Source organism: Pongo abelii, chromosome 15, assembly GCF_028885655.2.
Source record: "Pongo abelii isolate AG06213 chromosome 15, NHGRI_mPonAbe1-v2.0_pri, whole genome shotgun sequence".
Classification (NCBI taxonomy): domain Eukaryota; kingdom Metazoa; phylum Chordata; class Mammalia; order Primates; family Hominidae; genus Pongo; species Pongo abelii.
The window spans coordinates 106,174,456-106,197,457 of NC_072000.2; the positions used below are offsets into that span (position 1 = coordinate 106,174,456).

A 23,002-nucleotide genomic window follows, 5' to 3' on the forward strand; every position below is an offset into this window, starting at 1 on the left:
TGGAGTTTGCTGGAGGTCCACTCCAGACTCTGTTTGCCTGGGTATCACCAGCATAGGCTGCACAACAGCAAATATTGCAGAACAGCAAATATTGCTGCCTGATCCTTCCTCTGGAAGCTTCATCCCAGAGGGGCAACCTCCTGTATGAGGAGTCAGTTGGCCCCTACTGGGAGGTGTCTCCCGGTTAGGCTACATGGGTGTCAGGGACCCACTTGAGGAGGCAGTCTGTCTGTTCTCAGAGTTCAAACACCATGCTGGGAGAACCACTGCTCTCTTGAGAGCTGTCAGACAGGGATGTTTAAGTCTGCAGGAGTTTCTGCTGCCTTTTGTTCAGCTATGCCCTGCCCCCGCAGAAGTGGGGTCTACAGAGGCAGCAGGCCTTGCAGAGCTGTGGTGGGCTCCTCCCAGTTTGAGCTTCACTACTCAAGGGAAGCTTTGTTTACCTACTTTGTTTACCTACTCAAGCCTCAGCAATGGCAGACACCCCTCCCACTACCAGGTTGCTGCCTCGCAGATCAATCTCAGACTGCTGTGCTAGCAGTGAGCAAGGCTCCGTGGGCTTGGGACCCGCCAAGCCAGGCATGGGATATAACCTCCTGCTGTGCCATTTGCTAAGACCATTGGAAAAGTGCAGTATTTGGGTGGGAGTGTCCCGATTTTCCAGGTACAGTCTATCATGGCTTCCCTTGGCTAGGAAAGGGAAATCCCCTGTCCCCTTGAGCTTCCCCAGTGAGGTGATGCCCCACCCTGCTTCAGCTCACCCTCCATGGGCTCCACCCACTGTCCAACCAGTCCCAATGAGATAAACCAGGTACCTCAGTTGGAAATGCAGAAATCACCATCTTCTGCATCGATCACACTAGGAGCTGCAGAGCAGAGCTGTCCCTATTCAGCCATCTTGGAACAGAATCTCTCATTTTCACTAATTTAAAAGTAAATGTCTATGTGGCACGTGGCTAGCATAATAGACAGCATAGGCCAAACCATTATCCACTTGTTTCTGTTTTCATAGCATATCACTGTCTGAAATGATCTTTCTCAACTGTTTACAAATTTATAGTTTGTCTTCCCCCATTAGAATGTAGGTTTTGGGACTGGACCCATCTGTTGTTAGTCATAAGCTAATTTACTGTGAGTTAGAACTCATTTACAAGCCTGTAGCACATGCTGTTACATACCTGAAATTGTAGGAAATTTTCATCTTCAAGTGTGGATTTGATATCTACAAGAGCCAAGAGTAATGTGTGTCAAGTTGCATAAGGTAGAGACTAATATCTGGGTTTACTTCTGTTTAAGAAGACAGCAGCACCAAACACAGGGCTCATGCCTGTAATCCTAGCACTTTGGGAGGCTGAGGCATGTGGATTGCTTGAGCCCAGGAGTTTGAGACCAGCCTGGCCAACATGGCAGAACCCCATCTCTACTAAAAATACAAAAATTAGCCAGGCGTAATGGTGCACACCTGTAATTCCAGCTGTAATTCCAGCTATTCAGGAGGCTGAGGCAAGAGAATCACTTGAACCCGGGAAGCAGAGGCTATAGTGAGCCGAGATCATGCCACTGCAATCCAGCCTGGGCAACAGAGCGAGACTCTGTCTAGAAAAAGAAGAAAAAGAAAGCAAACTGGCAATGAAGTGAAGTAATAGCAACAAACTAGGGCAATAAAGTCATCAAAACTTATTATTCCAAAAAGATACTCTAAAAATCTGAGAAAAGCACATAGTTATAAAAGGTACATCACCTTGCAAAGTAAAGAACTATTCCTCAAAAAGGAAATTTGTTTGGCCATAAAATTTATAACATTCATTCTAAGAAGGCAGCCTCATTGAATCAGTAATCAAAAGCCTCACAACAATGAAAAACTCAGGCTTAGATGGCATCATTGGTGAATTCTACCAAACATTTAAGGAATTTACACCAACCGTCCTCAAACTCTTCCACAAAATTGAAGAGGAGGGAACACTTCGTAGCTCATTCTATGAAGCTAGCATGATACTGAAGTCAGACAAAGACATTATAAAGAAAGAAAACTACAGACCAATATCTCTGATGAATATCAGTGCAACAAGCCTTAATAAAATACTAGCAAACAGAATTCAATGGCACATTAAAAGGATTATACCCCGTGACCAAATGGGATTTATTCTTGGAATGCAAGAATGGTTCAACATACAAAAATCAATCACTGTAACACACTACATTAACAGAATGAAGGAAAACAACCCCATGATTATCTCAACTGGTGCATAAAAGGCATTTGCTAAAATTCAACATACTTTCATGATAAAAAAAAAACCCAATAAACTAGGATTAGAAGGAAACCACCCCAATATAATGAGGGTTGTATATAAACAGCCAACAACTAACATCATACTCAATGGTGAAAGACTGAAAGTTTTTTCTCTAGGATTAGAAATGAGGTAAAGATGCTCATTTTGCCACTTTTATTCAACATAGCACTGGAAGTCCTACACAGAACAATTAAACAAGAAAAAGAAACTGAGGCATCCAAATTGGAAAGGAAGAAGTAAAATTGTTTCAGTTTGCAGATGATAAGATCACACACACACACACAGACACACACACACACAAACACATAAAACAAATCCTGTTAGAACTAATCAATGAGTTCAACAAAGTTGCAGGATACCAAATCAACCCACAAAATCAGTTGTGTTTCTTACACTAAAAATGAAGAATCCAAAAGGGAAATTAAGAAAGCAATTCCATTTACAATAGCATAAAAAGAATAAGATTATCAGGAATAAACTTAACCAAGGAGGCAAAAGACTTGTACACTGGAAACTACAAAATGTTGCTGAAAAAAATTAAAGACAACTAAATGGAAATACATCCTGTGTTCATGAATTTGGAAGGCTTAATAGTTAAGGTGTTCATGCTACCCAATGTGACCTACAGATTTAATGCAATTCATACCAAAATTCTAATGGCAGTTTTTGCAGAGGAAAACTCCATCTTAAAATTCATATGGAATCTAAACGGATGCTGAATAGCCACAACAGTCTTGGAAAAGAAGACCAAAGTTGGAGGACTCACACTTCCTGATTTCAAAACATACTACAGACATCAAAACAGTGTGGTACTGGGATAAAGACAGATATATAGACCAATGTAATAGAATAGAGAGCCCAGAAATAAAATGTCAAATGATTTTTGAAAAAGGTGCCAAGACTAATCAATGGGGAAAGGACAGTCTCTTCAACAAATGGTGCTGTGAAAATGGGATATGCAATGCAAAAGAATGAAGTTGGACTCTTACCCTATACCACACACAAAAATCAACTCAAAATGAACCAAAGACCTAAATATGGGAGCTAAAACTGTAAAACTCTTAGAAGAAAACATAGGGGAAAAGCCTCATGACATTGGATTTGGCAATGATTTCTTGGATTTGACACCAAAAGCACAGGTAACAAAAGTAAAAATAGATAAATTGGACTACATCAAAATTTAAAATTTCTGTGAATCAAAGGATATAATTAACAGATTGAAAGGCAACCTACAGAATAGGAGAGAAAATCTTTGTAGATCTTATATCTGATAAGGGATTAATATCCAGAATATAGAAAGAATTACTACAATACAACAACAACAGCAGGAAGAAAAAACAAATAACCCAATTTAAAAATAGGCAAAGGACTTGAATAGACATTCCTCCAAAGAGGATGTACAAGTGGCCAAAAAGCATATGAAAAGATGCTCAACATCACTAATCATTATGGAAATACAAATCAAAACCATAATGAGATATCATCTCACACCTATTAGGATGGCTACTACTGAAAAAACAAAACATAACAAGTGTTGGTGAGGATGTGGAGAAAGTGGAACCTTGTATATGGTTGGTAGCAATATAAAATGGTGCAGACTCTATAGAAAATAATATGGAGGCTCCTCAAAAAATTAAAAATAAAATTACCATATGATCCAAGAATTCCACTTCTGGGTATGATACGGTTTGGCTCTGTGTCTCTACCCAAATCTCATGTAAAACTGTAATCCCCACATGTTGGAGGAGGGGCCTGGTGGGAGGTGATTGACTCATGGGGTTGTATTTCCCCCTTGTTATTCTTGTGATAGTGAGTTCTGACGAGACCTGGTTGTTTAAAAGTGTGTAGCACCTCCCCCTTCTCTTTCTCTCTCCTCCCACCATGTGAAGACATGTTTGCTTCCCCTTTACCCTTCTGCCATGATTGTAAGTTTTGTGAGCCCCCCGCCACAGCCATGCCTTCTGTACAGCCTGCAGAACTGTGAGTCAATTAAATCTATTTTCTTTATAAATTACCCAGTCTCAGGTAGTTCTTTATAGCAGTGTGAGAATAAACTAATCCAGGGTTATATACCCAAAAGAATTGAAAACAGGGTCTCAAAGACATATTTGCACACCCATGTTAATAGCATGGAATTAGACCACTACTTCTCCTGCTGACCTTCCCTTCTTTTCCACACCCCCCGTCCCCGTTTCCCTAGTTTATAAGACAGGAGAAAAAGGAGAAAGCAAAAAGTTGGAAAGAAACAGAAGTAAGATAAATAGCTAGACGACCTTGGTGCTACCACCTGGCCCTGGTGGTTAAAATAATAATAATAATAATAATATTAACCCCTGAACAAAACTACTTGTGTTATCTGTAAATTCCAGACGTTGTATGAGAAAGCACTGTAAAACTTTTGGTTCTGTTAGCTGATGCATGTAGCCCCCAGTCACATTGCCCACACTTGCTCGATCTATCACGACCGTTTCACGTGGACCCCTTAGAGTTGTAAGCCCTTAAAAAGGCCAGGAATTTCTTTTTCAGGGAGCTAGGCTCTTAAGATGTAAGTCTGCCAATGCTCCCAGCCAAATAAACCTCTTCCTTCTTTAATCTGGTGTCTGAGGAGTTTTGCTTGTGGCTCGTCCTGCTACAATAGCAGCATTGTTCACAACAGCCAAGAGGTGGAAGCATCCAAAGTGTCCACCTACAGATGAATGAATAAACAATACAATACATGAATATTCATACAATGGAATATCAGCCTTAAAAAGGAAGGAAATTCTGACACATGCTACAACATGGATGAACCTTGAGGATATTATGCTAAGTGAAATAAGCCAATCGCAAAAGGACAAATACTGCATAATTCCACATTTAAGGCACCTGGAGTAGTCAGTCATTGAGACAGAAAGTAGAATGGTGGTTGCCAGGGGCTGGGGAGGGGCAACGAGGAGCTGTTCGGTTGGAACAGGCATCAGTTTGGGAAGATGAAAGTTCTGTAGGTGGATGGTGGTGATGTTTGCACAACAATGTGAATGTATTTAATGTCTTAGAACTATACACTTAAAAATGTTAAGATGGTAAATTTTATGCTGTATGTATTTTGTCATAATTTTACAAAATTAAAGGCACTCTCATTAGTTCTCTGTTATAACTTAGATGCCAGTTCATGCAGAAAGGCAATCTCTTCAGGTCTCCCAGGATGGAGTAGTGACCTGGAAGAGAATCCTGCTCACTGGAGTAGGGCGCTGCTCTCTTTCGAAGATGCAGTGGAGGTTGTCTCTTTCTCCACACAAAGGGCAGGAAAGACGACAATGGCAGGGAGCAGGGGGAGAGGCAGTGAAGTGCATTCAGCAAACTGTGGAGTTCCATCCAGATCAAGAAATTCTTACATGAAGTCTGTGGTACAGTTCTGGCTTTCATGCCCACTGTCTTCTGTGATGCTCTTGGTAACCAGCAGACAGGGCAGGGCAGGTTGTGTCATATCCGCTTTTCGTGAGTTTAGACCGGGGTTCTCCACCTCGGCACTATTATCTTCTGGGTCAGAGGATTCTGTTGTGTGTGGCTGTCCTGTGCATTGTTGGATGTATAGCGGCATCCCTGGCTTCTACCCACTAGATGCCAGTAGCCCTCCCCACCCACCCAGTTGTGACAACCGGAAATGTCTTCAGACATCACCAATGGTCCCCTGGGGGGTAGAATCACCCGTTTCAGAACCATTAGGTTAAAGGTTTTGAGACTCACACAGAGTCTGCACAAACCCAAGTCTTCTAATTCCAGATCTCCCACTCCACCATGACAACAAGTTCTTCTCCACCTAAGGCCCCCTTGACAGCCACTCCTCACCCTTCTCCTCCCTAGAGCAGGACATCAAGGGATGCCTCGCTGGGCTCGCTGGGCTTCCTGGCCCTCTGGCTCAAGTGGGTCAGCAAAATGGGAGCCACTGATGAGAGAGAGGAGGGGAGAAGCGAGAGGGTGGGGTGTGTCTTCACCTGTCCTGGCCTCCCTCCCTGCACACCGATGGGGACTATGACAATGAGTTGGCTACACCAGGCTCTGGCATGACCTCTGCCTCCCCCTGCCCAGTGAGGCCTGGGAACAAGGACAGCTCCCGCAGCCACAGCCCCCGCCTGCCTCCCACTCCCTCGTCCCTGGTGTGACCCTTGCATGGCTCTGTGCATGGATCTTTCATTCATTTATTTCCAATTAAACACTTCTGACTGGCTCATCTGCTCCAGCCTGTTAAAACCAATCAGCCCAAACTTAGGACAAGAACTAAAAGTCAGCACTTGAACACGCTGCAGCTGATTATCCGCACCCTCCCTTCCAGCAAGCTCTCTGCTGCTCTATTGAATACATCTCCTCTCTCTGAAAGCCCCTGATCTTGCTCGCTGATGCTCTTACGGTGTGCTTCCACCACCACCTTGCTTTAAGTTATTTCTGTCCCGTCTTATCTCCTCCAGTAGACTTAGGGATTTGGGAGGAAAAAAGAAAGGGATTGTATTTCACTCCATTTATATGAAAATGAATTATTTTGTGTTGTTTTCCATTTTTCTTCAATACTTGGATACAAACTTTTATTAAGATATTTTTAGAATTATTTTGAACTTTCACAGTTTTTAGAGTAATCTATGAAATTTTCAGTTTTGGAAACTTTCAGATTTCTTTCTACCTTTTGGATCTCATTGGGAAAGTACTCCAGGCACTCGTGGCATTATTCTCAGCTGTTGGGGACTAACTGGCTCACGGCATTTTTCAAAGCTCTACAGGGGCCAAACAAGATGCCTGGCTTAGTCTAATAAGCTCTCTGGGTGCCCTTGGGCCTGAAAGTACTAACTTTTGGGTATTTTCTTGGACTCCTCAGAACCGAATGGCACCTCATTTCAAATCATGGTCCACTTGTTAAACTTACTGAGTGCTTGATACGTGCCTAGAGTGTGATCCGCACTCTCGATATATGGATAATTAATTCAAATGTAATCTGACTTAACATACTCTCTACTCCAACTCTGCAGGCAAATTTGTAGTGGAAGGAGTCTGGTGCATGAATAAATAGATACAAATTCAGTACGAAATGCGTGTTTCATGACATTTTCATGGAAAGGAAGTGAGGAAAGTTGGGAGGAGTAGATGTGATGAACATCTAGTTTTCGGGGAGGCCTCAGGGATGCCTGAAAGGAAGTCACTACCCAATCCAGGTAGCCCTGGGCCAGGAGAGGTAAGGAGGAGGGGCTGAGCACCTGGGGGAGCTAGTGACACAGAGGAGGGCCCATAAGCACACCACAAAGCTGGAGAAAGACAGCAGTTAAAGAAAGGCGGCATAAAGTCAGAAACAAGTCTGAGATGCAACAGTGTCTCACTCTGTCACCCAGGCTGGAGTTCAGTGGCATGATCACTACATGAGCCTCCATCTGCAGTGATGGCTCAAGCAATCCTCCTGCCTCAGTTTCCTGAGTGGCTGGGACCACAGATGCGTGCCACCACGCCCAGGCTGCTCTTGAACTTCTGGGCTCAAGCAATCCTCCCGCCTTGGCCTCCCAAAGTGCTGGGATTATAGGCGTGAGCCACCACACCCAGCTAGAATTAGTTTCTTCAAACGCTAGGCACTGAGTAACACAGAATGCCTGAGACATGATCACTGCCCCTAGGAAGCTCAGCTGAAAATCCAAGTATGCAAGACTGCCTGGATGCCCAGAAAGCCTAAGAACGACATGAAGAAACCTAAGCCCACAGGCCGGGGTCTGTGAGAGCCAAGAGAGAAGGCTTTCTGGGCAGGGTGACCAAAGCTGCAGCCTGGCAGGCAGGGCAGCTCCACACCAGCCTCAGAGGAGCAGGCAGGGCCAACTGTGCTGCAGGCATCTTCACAGAGAAGACGCAGGAAGGGCTTCCGAGGGCAGACACAGGGAAGGGTGCAGGGCTGATTCTCAGTCAAGGGCCATCTTCTCTCTGCCCTGCTCATAGGTGCCACTTATGTTATCCAGAGTGAAGCAGTGAACAGTGTAGGGCTGCAGCTGGTGGCTGCAGTGAGGTCAAAGACCTCAGTCCTCTGGGAACCTCTCTGATCCTCCAGAGACCTCAGGGGCACAAATAAAGCAATCCAACATACAGAGAAGACAGACATGGAAAAAGTATGTTTGGGTTTTTAGAAACTGTATTAGTCCATTCTTGCATCACTATATACAAATACCTGAGACTGGGTAATTTATAAAGAAAAGAGGTTTAATTGGCTCATGGTTCTGCAGGCTGTACAGGAAGCATGGTGCTGGCATCTGCTCAGCTTCTGGTGAAGCCTCAGGGAGTTTTCACTCATGGTGGAAGGTGAAGGGGGAGCAGGCACTTCACATGGTGAAAGCAGGCTTAAGGTGGGGGGAGGTGCCACATACTTTTAAACAACTAAATCTCATGTGAACTCCAAGCGAGAGCTCACTTATCACCAAGGGGATGGCCCAAGCCATTCATGAGGCATCTGCCTCCGTGATCCAAACACTTCCCAGCAGGCCCACTTCCCACATCGGTGATTACATTTCAACATGGATTTGGGTGGGGATAAATATCCTAACTATATCAAGGACCATCTCAAAGAAGTGTCCCAAAAGAGCAAGGGTTGAAAGAGAAGGAGTTTTGTGTGATGTGAGCAGTGCCTTCATGAACATAGAATGTGGGGCCATCCTGGAAGAGGTAATCCTCAGCCACACACACACCCACATAATGGCTTTATATCCGTTCTCAATAGCCTGTCCTGAATCCCTTCTTTTGGGAGCAGGAGCTATATCTATCTTTAGTGTTCCTGTAAATACCACAGCACCCAAGACACTGCATGAAACCCAGTGTGTTCTTCGAGTAGTCGGTAGCTAACTGTCATTAAAGATGGTCCTCCCTAATGCGGGCAAATGAAGCCAGTCCAATGGCCAGTGAGGTACACACGCAGTTGTACAGGTAATGGTGTTGAGTCAGATTTCTCTGGTTGCTATGGTTTCAAGGTCACTGGATGGTAACTAGGCAGCCTTGCTGGTACCCTGTCCCTGTGCTTTTCCTCAAACTCTAAACTGACCTGAGAAACCTCTAACCTGACATGCAACTAGTCCTCTATGCTATATTTCCAGTTGCCATCTTGGACACCTCTACCTACATTTTGCGGACACAGCAACGCGTCCCAAACTGGAATCTTGTTCCCTTGCAAACACGCCCTCCACTTGCATCCCTTCCTCATCATTCACTGTGTTGCCCAAACTACAAGCGTGAGCATTCGCCTTTTATCCTCGATTCTGGCTCTCTGTCACGTCGGCGATCCTTCCCCCTGTTGCTGTGGAGATGCCTCCCCGGCATGCACCTGAACCATAGCTGGATGCTGATTGCTCTTTCTGCCTCCTGCTTTTACTCCCACCCTCACCTCCTTCTCCACACTCCTGCCACCGATGTCTTCTAAAATGCAAATATGAGTACATCACTCCCCACTTCAGTATCTGTCAGTGACCCTGAAATGCATTAAAAAAGAAGTACAATATCTTGGCAAGGTCTACCAGTCTTAATTCAGCGTCGTTGTTCCTTCAGTCTCATCTCTGGCCATAACAAAACGTCCTGGGCAGTGCTCTGTCATGCTTCCAAGCCTGACCCCCCTCACTCCAGTCCTGTAGACTGGTCACATGTCATGTCCCTCTGATTGCTGGTTTTTTCTGTTTCCATGCAAGCATGCGAACTGCTTGAGGACAAGGGTAGTGCCTTGTTCACCATAAAATTTCTGGCATCATGCTTTGCACATAGTAGTTATCCAACAAATGTGGGTCGAATGAATGAATTGTATGCAACACCGGATCAGGAGCTACGATACAAGGATTTTGGTGGCACAGGCTTGTCTCAGAGAAGCCTCTAAGCCTCCCTAAGAGTTCATGGCCATAAACCAATAGTTTCAGAGCTACTCCTTTTTGATATGAATATATCCTGGGCTTATTAAATTGATAGCATATATTTTATTTTTAAAATGTTATTAAGTTAACTAGGGGCATCCTCTATCCTCAAAATTGTTTTGGAGACACCATTAACCCACTTAAATTATTAATAAAAAAGCCATTTATTCCACACAAATAGTTGTTTGAGACTGTCCTGCTTACCTACAGATATTCGTCTAAGAGCCCGCAGACATTCAGACACCCGCAGACAGAACTTACTTTCTGGACCTCCCACAACATTCCTCACTTTAGATCTTTTTTTTCTTACCCCGTCTTTCAGCTTTCTCATTGAAGAACTGCTGAGAATAATGGCAAATGCTTTGCCTGGAAACTTCCAAGAACAAAACCCCGGGGGCTAAGAGAACGCGATGATTTTTAAGCTGCCAGTTAAGATGCAGCTCCTTCATCATCACAGGTGAAGCACCAATGCCTCTCGCACGTGAAATCCGTACGCTCCTAGAGTCTTAATACCTAATGCATTTCTGCAATCTGCGACGCCTGTCATTAGCGTCTTCAATAGTTTTGGGCACGAGGTGGACTGCGTACTGTATTCAAGTACTGTACTGAAAAGTTAACGTCTTTCCCTTGGACACCCTCTCCTCACAGCTATTAACAAGCTGAGAGAAATCAGGTGACTCCCAGTCATCATGCAGAGGTTTCCTCACGATTTATGATCAAGCCAAATTAAAGAATAAAAATAAAATCCTATTGGCGCAGCGGCCACCAAGTCTTTGAGACCTGGCCTCGGTGGGCGGGGCCGACGCCGGAGGAGACGGGCTGCACGGGTGGGCGTGACCTCGCGGAGGGGGCTGCGGAGGGCACGGCCGACTGGGGAGGGGAGGGGCTGTCGGGTGGGTGGTACCTCGCGGCAAGAGCTGCGGAGGGCGGGACCAACCAGGAAAGGACGGGGTTGTCGGGTAGGCGGGACCTTGCGGGAGAAACTGCGGAAAGCTGAGCTGGTGAGGGCAGGGGCTGGTCGAGGGGAGGAGCCTGTCAAGGAGAGGGGCCGGTCGAGGGGAGGGGCCGGCCGAGGGGAGGGGCTGGTCGAGGGAAGGGGACGGGACGGGCTGGTCGAGGGGAGGGGAGGGGAGGGCAGGGGACGGGCTGGTCGAGGGGAGGGGAGGGCAGGGGACGGGCTGGTAGAGGGGAGGGGAGGGCAGGGGACGGGCTGGTCGAGGGGAAGGGACGGGCTGGTCGAGGGGAGGGGACGGAGGGGAGGGCAGGGGACGGGCTGGTCGAGGGGAAGGGACGAGCTGGTCGAGGGGAGGGGAGGGGAAGGGAGGGGAGGGGAAGGGAGGGGAGGCGGGGCCCAGCGGTGTCCCGCGGAACTGCCGCTAGCTCGGTTCCCGGGCCTCCCCGTGCGCCTCAGTGCAAAGCGTGCCGGGCACTCTTGACTGCAGCGAGAGCCGCGGCGGTGGGGGGTAAGGCCAAGAGGCCACGGTTCGCGTTTCGCCGGCTGCAGAAGTTGTTGCCATACATTTCAAATGTGCATTTCCTACGTCTCACGCTCTGTCTTGCGCCTCCACAGCGGGCCACGGCCCTGTCACCGCAGTCGCAGCCACATGCTCCCTCCCCTGACTCGGCGCAGCTTTGCTCAGCGGTCAGCTCCGCGCCAGGAGGCCGCGGCCTGCCTGAAGCCGGCTCGCGGCGACTCGCGACGGAGGGCGGGGGCGTGAACGGGTCGCGCGGAGAGGGTGGGGGGAGCGGGGAGCGTTAGGGCACGTGGGGGCGCGTCGACCAATGGCAGGGCGCTGTTGAGGGCAGTGGGGCGGGGCCGGGGGCGGGGGCGGGGCGAGCGGCGGGCGGGCGGGCGGGCGGGGCGGGGCGGCCAGACGGGGGTGGGGAGGGGCGGGGCGGGCCGGCCGGGGGAGGGGCGGAGAGACGCCGCCGCCGCTGCCGCCGCCGCCGCCGCCGCCGCCGCCGCGGCTGCCGCAGCTTCTGGGAGCCTGGAAAAGGGGAAGCGAGAGCGAGCGAAAGACTCAGTCCCCGGGCGGCGGCGGCGGCGGCGGCGGCGGCGGCGGCCGCGGGGGCGCGACGGCCGGGGCGGGGGCGCTGCTGTTGCGGGGGCAGGCGGCGGCAGGGGCGGCGGCGGCGGCGGCGGCGGCCCGCTCCAGCCATGCCGAATAAAAACAAGAAGGAGAAAGTGAGTCCGGGCCCGGTCGCGGGACGGAGGGAATGGGGAGGGACTGCCGGGGGAGGGCGCGACGGCACCGGGGTCCTGCGCCCGGGCCCCGGCTCAGCTCCCCGCCTGACGCCGCGGGCTTCGCGTCCCCGAGGGCGGCCGGGCCAGGCATCCCCGGGCTTCTCTCGCCCTCATGCCCGGTGGGGGCGGGGAGCCCGGGGATCGCGCCGGATCCGCGGGGCGCAGGCCCGGGCCGCTGGGACCTTCCTGATGGGCCGGGGCTGGGCGTGGAGGGAGGGCGCGGCCTGGGGAGGGGGTCGGAGGGGCGCCCGACCCCGACAGCGCGCCGTCGGCCTGGGCGGACAGGTGCGGCCGCCGAGGGGGCTCGCAGCCTCGCAGTCTCCTGGAAAGGAGCTTCAGGGATGGGGGCTGTAGATGCCTGGGGAGGGACCCCTGGACGGTGGAAAGGGAGCGAGAAGGGATCCCGCTGAAAGCTGGTAAGGAATTCTCTGCCGCCCCGGAGGGACGCTCTGGGGCTCTCAAACACTATTATTATCCTGGGTGGCGGCGGCGGTGAGGGCTGCGAGCTAGGGTGCTGCGTTTGCATTCGGGGGGGCGGGTATGTTTCTGCTCCAGGTGGAGCTCTGTACCGTTTCATTATCACCCCAGAAATCCTCACTCATAGGGTTCAGGGTGGGAGGGAAGAAAGGGATGTGATGTGGATCTCAAAATGCCAGAAGCACTGTATAAAACTGGATTTATCTGTTTTCTGCTTAAAGTTTTCAACCTCAAATGCAGATAAAACGAAAAGAATCTGAATGGGGGGTGGGGGGTCATTGCACTGTTGGAACCCTAAACGATATGATATAGACTTTCCTAATGGTATGAATTTAAAATACCAGAAGCTGTAGTTGTATAAATCACTTTTAAAACTGTATTTGGCTTATCTGATGTTTACCTGTCTAAAAAGTGAGAAGATTAATTGACTTTGCTTGATGTTTACCAGGAATCACCAAAAGCAGGGAAGAGTGGGAAAAGTTCAAAAGAAGGACAAGACACAGTAGAATCAGAGGTAACTGTCATCAAATATTGACTTTGTATTTTATACACAGCTTTTAACTTAAGGTAGAAAAACCGAGAGTGATAAAGCCTAGAATCTTCTAAAATGTTCCCTATGTGAGGTTTTTTTGTGTGTGTGGTGTCTTTCATAAACCTCAATTTTAGTTGTTTAGGTATTTACTGTTTTGCTTTGGAAAACTATTAATGATTTTATGAAAATTGTGCTTGCCTATGGAGTTTGTTTGTGGATCTTTTGGGGTTTTTTTATTTTTTATTTTTTTGAGATGGGGTCTCACTTTGTCACCCAGGCTGGAGTGCAGTGGCTCAATCTCTGCTCACTGCTACCCCTCACCACCCAGGCTCAAGTGATCCTCTTACCTCAGCCTCCCAAGTAGCTGGGACCACAGGCACATGCCACCACACCCAGCTAATTTTTTTTTTTTTTTTTTTTTTTTTTTTTAGAGTCTCGCTCTGTCGCCCGGGCTGGAGTGCAGTGGCGCGATCTTGGCTCACTGCAACCTCTGCCTCCCGAGTTCAAGTGATTCTCCTGCCTCAGCCTCCTGAGTAGCTGGGATTACAGGTGCCCGCTACCACGCCCGGCTAATTTTTGTATTTTTATTAGAGACGGGGTTTCACCATGTTGGTCAGGCTGGTCTTGAACTCCTGACCTCGTGACCTGCCCGCCTTGGCCTCCCAAAGTGCTGGAATTACAGGCCTGAGCCACCGTGCCCATCCTGGATCTGGTATTTTTAAGTTCATTTCCCACACCTCAAACCCAGCAACCTTCCTGTATAGATTGGTCTTATGCGGTCTATGGTGTTGCTATGTTGCTTTTAGCTTTAGGGTCATCCCCCCACCGCCACTTCCACTGCAAGCTGCCAGGCGACTCAGTGGTTTGTTCTTTTTCTTCCATCACCTTGTTTTCCTTCAAACCATCTCTGCTACTGACGTCCTGGGCTAGCTCCCTATTTCTGTTGGAGGTCCCTTGGCCTCTTTCCCCAATGTTGGTATTTGAAAAAATTTACCTAGTTTTGGTATTTTATTATTGTTCACATTGTGTGTGTGTGTGTGTGTGTGTGTGTGTGTGTGTGTGTGCGCGCGCATCGGCCACTTGTGAATTTCTTTGCTTCTTGGCTTTGGCCTCATTGAGGAACAGCTGGAATGCCAAGTGAGGATTACGTCTACTTGACCAAGGTTGATGCTGTTCCTTCACACCGTGAAGTGCCTTCAGAGGATTTGCAGAGTCACCACTTTCCTTTGCCTTTTCTTCCTTGTGACTAATTGTTGAACTAGAACACCTAGGGCCAAGGGTCCAGGAGCTGCGTGGACCCAGGCAGAGCCGATAGGTCCTTTTGAATTCATGGGTAGCAGATAATTGGGTTAATAGAGTGTCAGTTATCCAGAACTGGATCATTGAGGTCCCAGTCTTATCACAAATGACGTTTATTTGCCAGTGTCGGACTTCTTCCTGTAAGCCAAATTAGAATGAGTTCAGTTCTGTCTGGGAAACACAGTTAACTGGCAGTGATCTGCAGTGGACTTTTTTTTAGCCCTGCATTCTCTCTTTTCCATCATTTGGTGTATTCTGAACCTCCCTCCTCTTCAGCAGGTGGTTTATTCCGGCAAATCTGTTGCCCTCCCCAAAGCAAAAAGCAGAAATCCAAAAGGTTCCTTAAATGTCAATAGTTAGGATCATTTGTGCCAGTCTGTCCCTCCCTGTCTTTATAGCAGACAACTGAGGTTTACTGTGCCATGCTGGGATTTGACTTGTTTATTTCTTCCCTGTCACTCTTTTGACTAAATTCATTTAGATGAAGATGAAATGTAGGTGCTTTATGAAGGTATATGCTATATGCCTTTTTTTTATTTTTTGGTCTTTTGATCTTTCATTAAAACTGCTAAGATTTCTTCTCCCCAGAGCTTTCCTCCTAATGTGCCTATATCCTCTTACTTTAGCTATATTCCTTATACAAAGGAGCATCAATGTGTATATTTCATTTATTTCTATTTTTAGTGGGAAGATCCTGGCTGTAAGGATGAATAATGTTAAGTTTAAACCTGAAAAATCTGTCAGTAGTTCAAAGATACCAAAACCACTACTATGTGAAATGTGTGTTTTGAAAGCAGTTTGCCAGCCGTGTGAGACCTGCGTTGTGGCCTGCAGTGCCTGAGTATGATGCCCCACTTGTCTTTTTGTATGTTTTCTAGTGCTACTGTCTAAGAGCTGGAGCTACAGAGCTTGAAATTACCACTGAAAACACTGAAATGTTGGGCCCTTCACTGCTTCCTCATAAGGATACCAGAGGCAACATGGCATATTAAGCTTGACACTTGGCAGATCACTGTGTAAATTGTTTTTCAGGAATACAAGTTGGGACACTTCTGTTCATTTGACCTTTGAGTTGACCCTTAAATTTTATTATTGTTTTTTTTCCCCTCAGTCTTCAGCTCACTGCTTCACTTCTAGTTCCACCCACTTACCAAATATGATTGACTCATGCAGGTGAATTCAACCATTATTGCACACTTTTTCCCTCTCCTCTCTCTCAGTATTACTCTTAACTTGAATATTTTAACCTGAACAGTTTAAATAGGCTTGACATTCCCATGCTGCTTTCAAGCCTTTTTTTTTTTTTTTTTTTTTTTTTTTGAGACAGAGTTTCACTCTTGTTCCCAGGCTGGAGTGCAATGGCGCGGTCTCGGCTCACTGCAACCTCCACCTCCCGGGTTCAAGTGATCCTCCTGCCTCAGCCTCCCAAGTAGCTGGGATTACAGGCTCCTGCCACCATGCCCAGCTAATTTTTTTTTTTTGTATTTTTAGTAGAGACGGAGTTTTACCTTGTTGGCCAGGCTAGTCTCGAACTCCTGACCTCAGGTGATCTGTCTGCCTCAGCATCCCAAAGTGCTGGGATTACAGGCATGGGCCACCACGCAGCCCCTTTCAAGCCTTTTAACATCATGTCACCTTCACAATGAGCAGTTGCTCCCATTACCCAGTGAACTCACCTTCTGATGGGACAGTTACCCTAGTTGGGGCTTCACAGCCTTGAGAGATGTGCAGAGCAGGGACCTGTCCAGGGCAGAGCAGCCAGACAGCGTGGAAATAATCCCAACAGAGAAAGCATTCAAGAACCTGGCCTCTAGTTGACTTAACACACTACTTCAAGTATATGGCAGGTCTGTATGATAAACTCCTGCCTGTCTAATCTTCAGCCTCGTAGAAGGCAAGGAAGCAGGTGGCGTATGTTGCAGAACAATTCTTGGGTAGAACAAGGGCACATTTGATGGTTTGGGTTTTTCAGTAAGAAAGATGAAGTCCTGGAGTATAGGGTAGAGTGGTACAGTGGAAAATATTTCAGCCTGGGGGTTAGAAAATAAACATGCCGATTCTTGCTTTGCCATAAATGATGTCACCTAACTTGGGTGACCCTGTTTTCTCATCCCTAAAATGATTTGATAAGTTTAAGATTAGGCTATTTTTAAATGTATGGAAGAGATTGGGTGCTACCCTTCTTGAAAGACATTTTCCCTGCAAATATGGCAGGCTGTATCTTTCAGTGTAACAAAATTCTGTTAAAGGTCATAACTGCTGCCCTGTAACTTTTGCCTTATTCTAGAATTCTACTTCTACTCCTTGAATGACATGTGTTGGTGCATGTTTCTTCTCTTTCAGATAGAATGGTTAATTTTGACTTGTTGCTTATGCACGTGTGTCCTGGAAATAAAAGTTTCTTCCCACTACTTATTGCTGGTTTATTTCATAGGAAGTCTTAAGGAAAGAGGCAAAAAACGGGCTCATGGGTCACTTGAAGTTGGAAAATTCTGTGGATATTGACAAAGGAGACTGACTTTTGAGCATCTGTTCTCAGTGTAACCTTCAAATCTGTGGAAACATAACTAGGCACATTTTATGATTATTTAGAATGTTAATAAATTGCTCTGAGTTTCCTCAAGTCCATTTTGTAAGATCAGACCATAGGAGGGTGTTGTTTCTTTTAAGTTTGTGTACTGTGTCCAATGTTACATTTTTAGAAGTGTTCATGCTTTTTGTAAAGTGATTTGTTTTAAGCACATTAAAGGTCGTTTGAGTATTGTCATGTATTTTACACCTGTTTCAGCTTAGTTTTGTTTGAAAGTCTCTACAGCAACTCTTACATAATATCTGTTGCTGAAGAGAAAGAGCAATCCTCTCTCCAACTCGTTAGCTAGCTTTGCCACTTTCTACCTTTCATAAATTTTTTCCTGTTATAATCTGTCCCTTTACATTCCAGTGCCACCACTCCCTGAAGGTCTAGACCTAGGGAGACTGACAGTCACCTCAGGTCGCATAGGTGCTAGGCAGAAGGGTATTTTTTTTAGAAATTAAAACTGAAATTTTAAAAATAATAATACACCCATTAAATGTTAACAAATAATATTGTTATGAAAAATATCTTTGCAAGAAATACTCCTTTTCACAGTCTCTGTAGCAAGAGTTTTCACCTGAGTAAGGAGGAGGACAAGGACAGTTGTTTTGTTCGGCACGACCCCTCCAAGGAGGGCCCCTGACACCCCTGTAGGCTCACTTCTGAGCTTGGGGCTTTTGCTAGAACCTCCCATGCCTTAGCTTCCATCAGTCTCTTCCCATCTTTTTTTCCATATAACCCTAAGCTGAACTTCAGTGAAACCCAGAGAAGACCAAGAGAAGTAATACTTTAAAAATCTTTTTGAAATTCATGTGTAGTGATTATGGAGTAAATGGAATCATTTGCTTTTAATTGCCACGTCTTGGCTCCCTCTTCCCAGTGCCTCCCGATGGTCTTTCCTTAGAGCCCAGGGGCATCAGAAAGAGGTGCTGCGGGGAGGATCCATCCCTGGCAGCCGCAGCCTCAGCTCCCGAGCTTTGGGGTTGTTAGGAGGCAGATGTCCTGAGCTTGCTGCCCTTGAGGCATGAGGGAGTGGTGGGTTCTTCCTTAAGCGGCTCCCTTCTCTAGCCCCCATTCCTGTCCTACATCACAAGCTGCAAGGTCAGTAGATCCCAGGTACCTCCTTTGTGACCTCCACTGCTCTAGACCAAGGGTTCCAATCTGAACACTTGACTGTGGAGCCAGATATTTTGTTGTGGGGCTGCCCATTGGTCCTCTACTTTGTAGGACATTTACCAGCATCCCTGGCCTTACCCCTAGATGCCAGTGGCCCACTACCCCCACCAACTGTGACAACCAAAATGCATCCAGACATTGCCTAATGTCTCCTGGAGGATCAAATCGCCCCTTGTTGAGCCACTGCTCTATAAAGACACCTTTCCAAAATATGTACATTTGCTTACAAACCATGCCTGGCACATATTCCTCTGAGCATTATATTTCCTTTAGAACAGCAGTGAGTGCTCACACAGAAGGGGGATCACTCCTTTATACTCTTCACAATTATCGAGCACCCCAAAGAGCTTTTATTTAGTGAGTTATATCTATCTACCGATATTTTTCCTTAGAAATTAAAGCTGAAAGTTTTTAAATAGTTCATCTAATAATAACAATAACACCCATTACATGTTGACATAAAAAACATTTATGTGGAAAGAATTTTTTTTTTTTAATTTGCTGAGAAAAGTGGCATGGCTCTGTTTTTGGAAATCTGTTTAACATCCGGCTCCATTGAAGGTAGCTGTCTGCCCCTGCACGCAAGCTGTTCTGATTTCGTATGTGTAGCCTGTGAAAAACTCCCCATAATGACGCTTTAAAGGGCAATTCACATCTTCATGTTATCATAAAAACCGTTTTGACCTTGTGGACCCCTGAAAGGGTCAAGGGACACACCCCAGACCACACTTTGAGAACCCCTCTTTCAGAATGCTCTACCCTGGTCATCTGAATCCTTTCTTTTTTTTTTTTTTTTTTTTTTTTTTTTGAGACGGAGTCTTGCTCTGTCACCCAGGCTGGAGTGCAATGGCGCAATCTCCGCTCACTGCCAGCTCTGCCTCCCAGATTCACACCATTTTCCTGCCTCAGCCTCCCGAGTAGCTGGGACTACAGGTGCCTGCCACCACGCCCAGCTAATTTTTTGTATTTTTAGTAGAGACGGGGTTTCACTGTGTTAGCCAGGATGGTCTTGATCTCCTGACCTCATGATCCACCTGCCTCGGCCTCCCAAAGTGCTGGGATTAGAGGTGTGAGCCACTGTGCCTGGCCCCTTTCATCTTTTTAGCTCCAACTCAAGCTCATCTATCCAGAAACGTCAGTGAAGCTGTTTCTCACCATCTTGGACTCTGTGTTTTCTATATTTTAAATGCTTATAGCAATTACTTACTAGACCAGTGGCTGGCTGTACGCAGTTGTGTGTCATGTATACTGCGTTAGATGACCTTTGTTCCCCTGTGACTTGCCTTCCTAGCTAGATTCAGTCCTTGAAGGCATCAGTTGAGCTCGATTCTTCTTTGATCTTGCCATATATATTAGGACCTAGACTCAAGAAGTATTGAGTTGGTGGGTTTTAAAAGTGCTGGAAAGGAGAGCTTGAAGTCAGTTAGGTTGCTGATTTTTCTGATACTGTAAATTAGCAACAACAATAAAAAAACTTGTTTATTAAGAGGCATTAGCAACAACAATAAAAAAACTTGTTTATTAAGATCACTTTTTTGATCCAATAAGGAAATTTTAATGTAGAATTTTTATTCCGTGTACTTCATTTTAAATAAATAACAGTATACTAAAGCAGAAGATTATGGTACTTAGGTTTTTTCCTAATGTCTTGTGAAAATTTTAAAAAGTAGAGTATTTTGGTTTTTTTCTTAGTTTTCTTTTACATATTCAGTGGAAAAAAGTGTAGTCTCATAAGATCTTGGTTAAAAGGTCAGTGGTAAAAAGTATAGCCTCGTAAGATCTTATTTTAATTAAAGCATTTCAAAATAGGATTTCCATTTAAATACAGTTATGCATCGCTTAATGAGGGGGGTACGTTCTGAGAGCTGTGTTGTTAGGCAATGTTGTTGTTTTGTAAACATGATGGCATGTGCTTAACACAAACCTAGGTGGTACAGTCTGCTACACACCTAGGACATATGGAATAGCCTGTCACTCCAGGCTACACACCTGTACAGCATGTCATTTAACTGAACCCTGTAGGCACCTGTAACACAATGGCAAGAATTTGTGTATCTAAACATAGAAAAGATAGCATAAAAATATGGTGTTATAATCTAAGGCACCACCATCATTTGTGCAGTCTGGTGTTATCTGAAATGTTATTATGTGGCAGTGACTGTAAAGGTTTCTCTGTGATCTTTTATGCTTTGTGTTTCTTAATTTATTTTGGGAATGTTTCTCAGTAGAGCATAGTTACATATATATTTAATATGTTTTATAAGGTAGGGTTTGTTTTGAGCACGTCTTGTTCTGTGCGAGCACTGTGTTGAGGATTGAGGAGATAAAGACCTGTTAGGACCTGAAGTATTGGCTGTTTCCATCATTTTTGAAGTGTAGCACCTGTTGCTTCTGGACATCCAGTGTACTTGGGAGTAACTTGGCCCCCATTCAGTTAGATCTTATTGTCCTTGAGTAGATGGGACAAGATGGAACCCATTTCATGTAAAGAGCCATCTGGAGCTTTGGGTGAGAAAATCAGACGCTTTAAAGCATCTATGCAGACACAGGCTTACCATAAAATTATGGAGTTCCAGAAAGCACATTGGACCCTAGGGTGTGTATTATGGTTAAAGCCAATAGATAAGATCAGCATTCCTCTCCCTCTTCGGTAAAAGCTTCGCTACGGTATATGTAATTCTAGAAAGAGCTCATCAAGCAAATGATATGAAATCTAAAATTTTCCAGTTGAAGAAAGAAGCTCAAAGTTCCTACATTAAAGCAACAGCAGGGTGAATGGCAACTTATAGCCCTGCCATATGATGGTGGAAAGGTTTCCACCTGCATCCTTAGTGGAGCTGAGTGAGTCAGTCTGCTACCAACATGAAATGCGGTGATGTTTTCCTAAATCACAGGGAAGATTCATCTGGAGTATTTCAATTCGAAAACGGGTCTCCAGTGTTTCCTTAAACACTGGGTACCTGCCGAAGGGCAGGGCACAGTGGTGTCTGGTTTAGCACAATTGCACAATTCCTCTCTAATCACCTCGCATGTTCCTATCAGTATGTTGTGTTAAACAGCGACTCTCCAGTGCTCCTGCAGTGAAGTAAGTGCTGCTTCCCAAATCCAAACAGCGTTGTCATCTTCGTGTTCTCCACCTGGGGGAGTGAGAGAACAAGCCTAGAAATTAAGCTCTCCAGAAGGGGAAAAAAATGCTTTATTAAGGGCATTTGGCTTTTTCTTCATCTCACGCGCGTGCGCGCATGTGTGTGTGTGTATTTTTTTGAGACAGAGTCTCACTCTGTCGCCCAGGCTGGAGTGCAGTGGCACGATCTTGGCTCACCACAACCTCCGCCTCCTGGGTTCAAGCTATTCTCCTGCCTCAGCCTCCCAAGTAGCTGGGATTACAGGTGCATGCCACCACACTATCTTGTATATATTTTCTTAATATAAGATTGAGCAGCCGGGCACGATGGCTCATGCCCGTAATCCCAGCACTTTGGGAGGCCCAGGCGGGTGGATCATGAGGTCAGGAGTTCAAGACCAGCCTGGCCAAGATGGTGAAACCCTATCTCTACTAAAACTACAACAATTAGTTGGGCTCGGTGGCAGGCACCTGTAATCCCAGCTACTCGGGAGGCTGAGGCATAAGAATTGCTTGAAAACCTGGGCGGCAGAGGTTGCAGTGAGCTGAGATCACACCACTGCACTCCAGCCTGGGTGACAGAGTGAGACTCCATCTCAACAACAACACAAAAATGGCCCCCAAGAGATTAATTTCAGATACCCTGCAGCCTGCAGGTGTTAGCTCTGACCAAGGGCTGGCATCGCCCAGTGGTAATATCAAATTACTAAGGGGCTCGGAAGGGGTTAGACCTGCCCTGGCCAAGATGTTTGTTGTTTGCTGCATATGGCTATTTTAAATTTTAAATTAATGAAAATTAAAATTATGTAAATAATTCAGTCCCTTGGTTGCACGGGCCACATTTCAAGTGCTCAGTAGCCACATGTGGCCAGCAGCTACTCTGTTGACCAGCAGATGTGGAACATTTGCAGCTTCACAGAAAGTTCGACAGAGCTACTTCAGACCCTAACAGTATTTTCCAAAATAATTCTTATGGGAGTGTATTTAATTTAATTGAATTTATTTTGTTACCTATCTTCTTAATATGAAATATCAAATTTAAGGTTAAATTTAAAGGAAGAGAAGACTTATATTGGCAAAAGAGAAGGAAGTAGATAAAATTAAGGAAAGAGGAGGGCGAGAAGAAGAGGGAATGCGTGGTGAGACGGGAGGGAGGCCCTGTCTACTGCTTGGTCTGTGGTTGGCCTATACCTGATACCCACACGAGAAAGACTCCATTGCCCATAGGAGTGGGACTTGGACAGACCCAAGAGCAGTCACGACCTTTTGTCCTCCTAGTCTTTCTTTATAGACATTTTCTCTTATTTATTTATTTATTTTGGGGTCAAAACACACATGGTTAAAAAATAAAGTAATGCAGCTGGGTGCAGTGGCTCACGCCTGTAATCCTAGCACTT

At 46.1% G+C, this 23,002-nt stretch overlaps 1 protein-coding gene across 8 annotated transcripts in view; it reads left to right on the forward strand.

Moving 5' to 3' along the window:
- The first annotated feature begins 11,027 nt into the window (after positions 1–11,027).
- The window catches only part of PPP2R5C (protein phosphatase 2 regulatory subunit B'gamma), a 166,351-nt gene continuing 154,376 nt past the window's right edge, over positions 11,028–23,002 (forward strand). For 2 of the 8 annotated variants that reach the window (XM_054529814.2, XM_054529815.2), the window contains exons 1-2: positions 11,053–11,178; positions 13,348–13,413. Coding sequence is in view for 3 of the 8 variants with exons in the window: in XM_024231284.3 (XP_024087052.1) it covers positions 12,336–12,362; positions 13,348–13,413 (93 nt within the window). In the remaining 5 variants the exon portion in view is untranslated. 8 annotated transcript variants of the gene reach the window in all.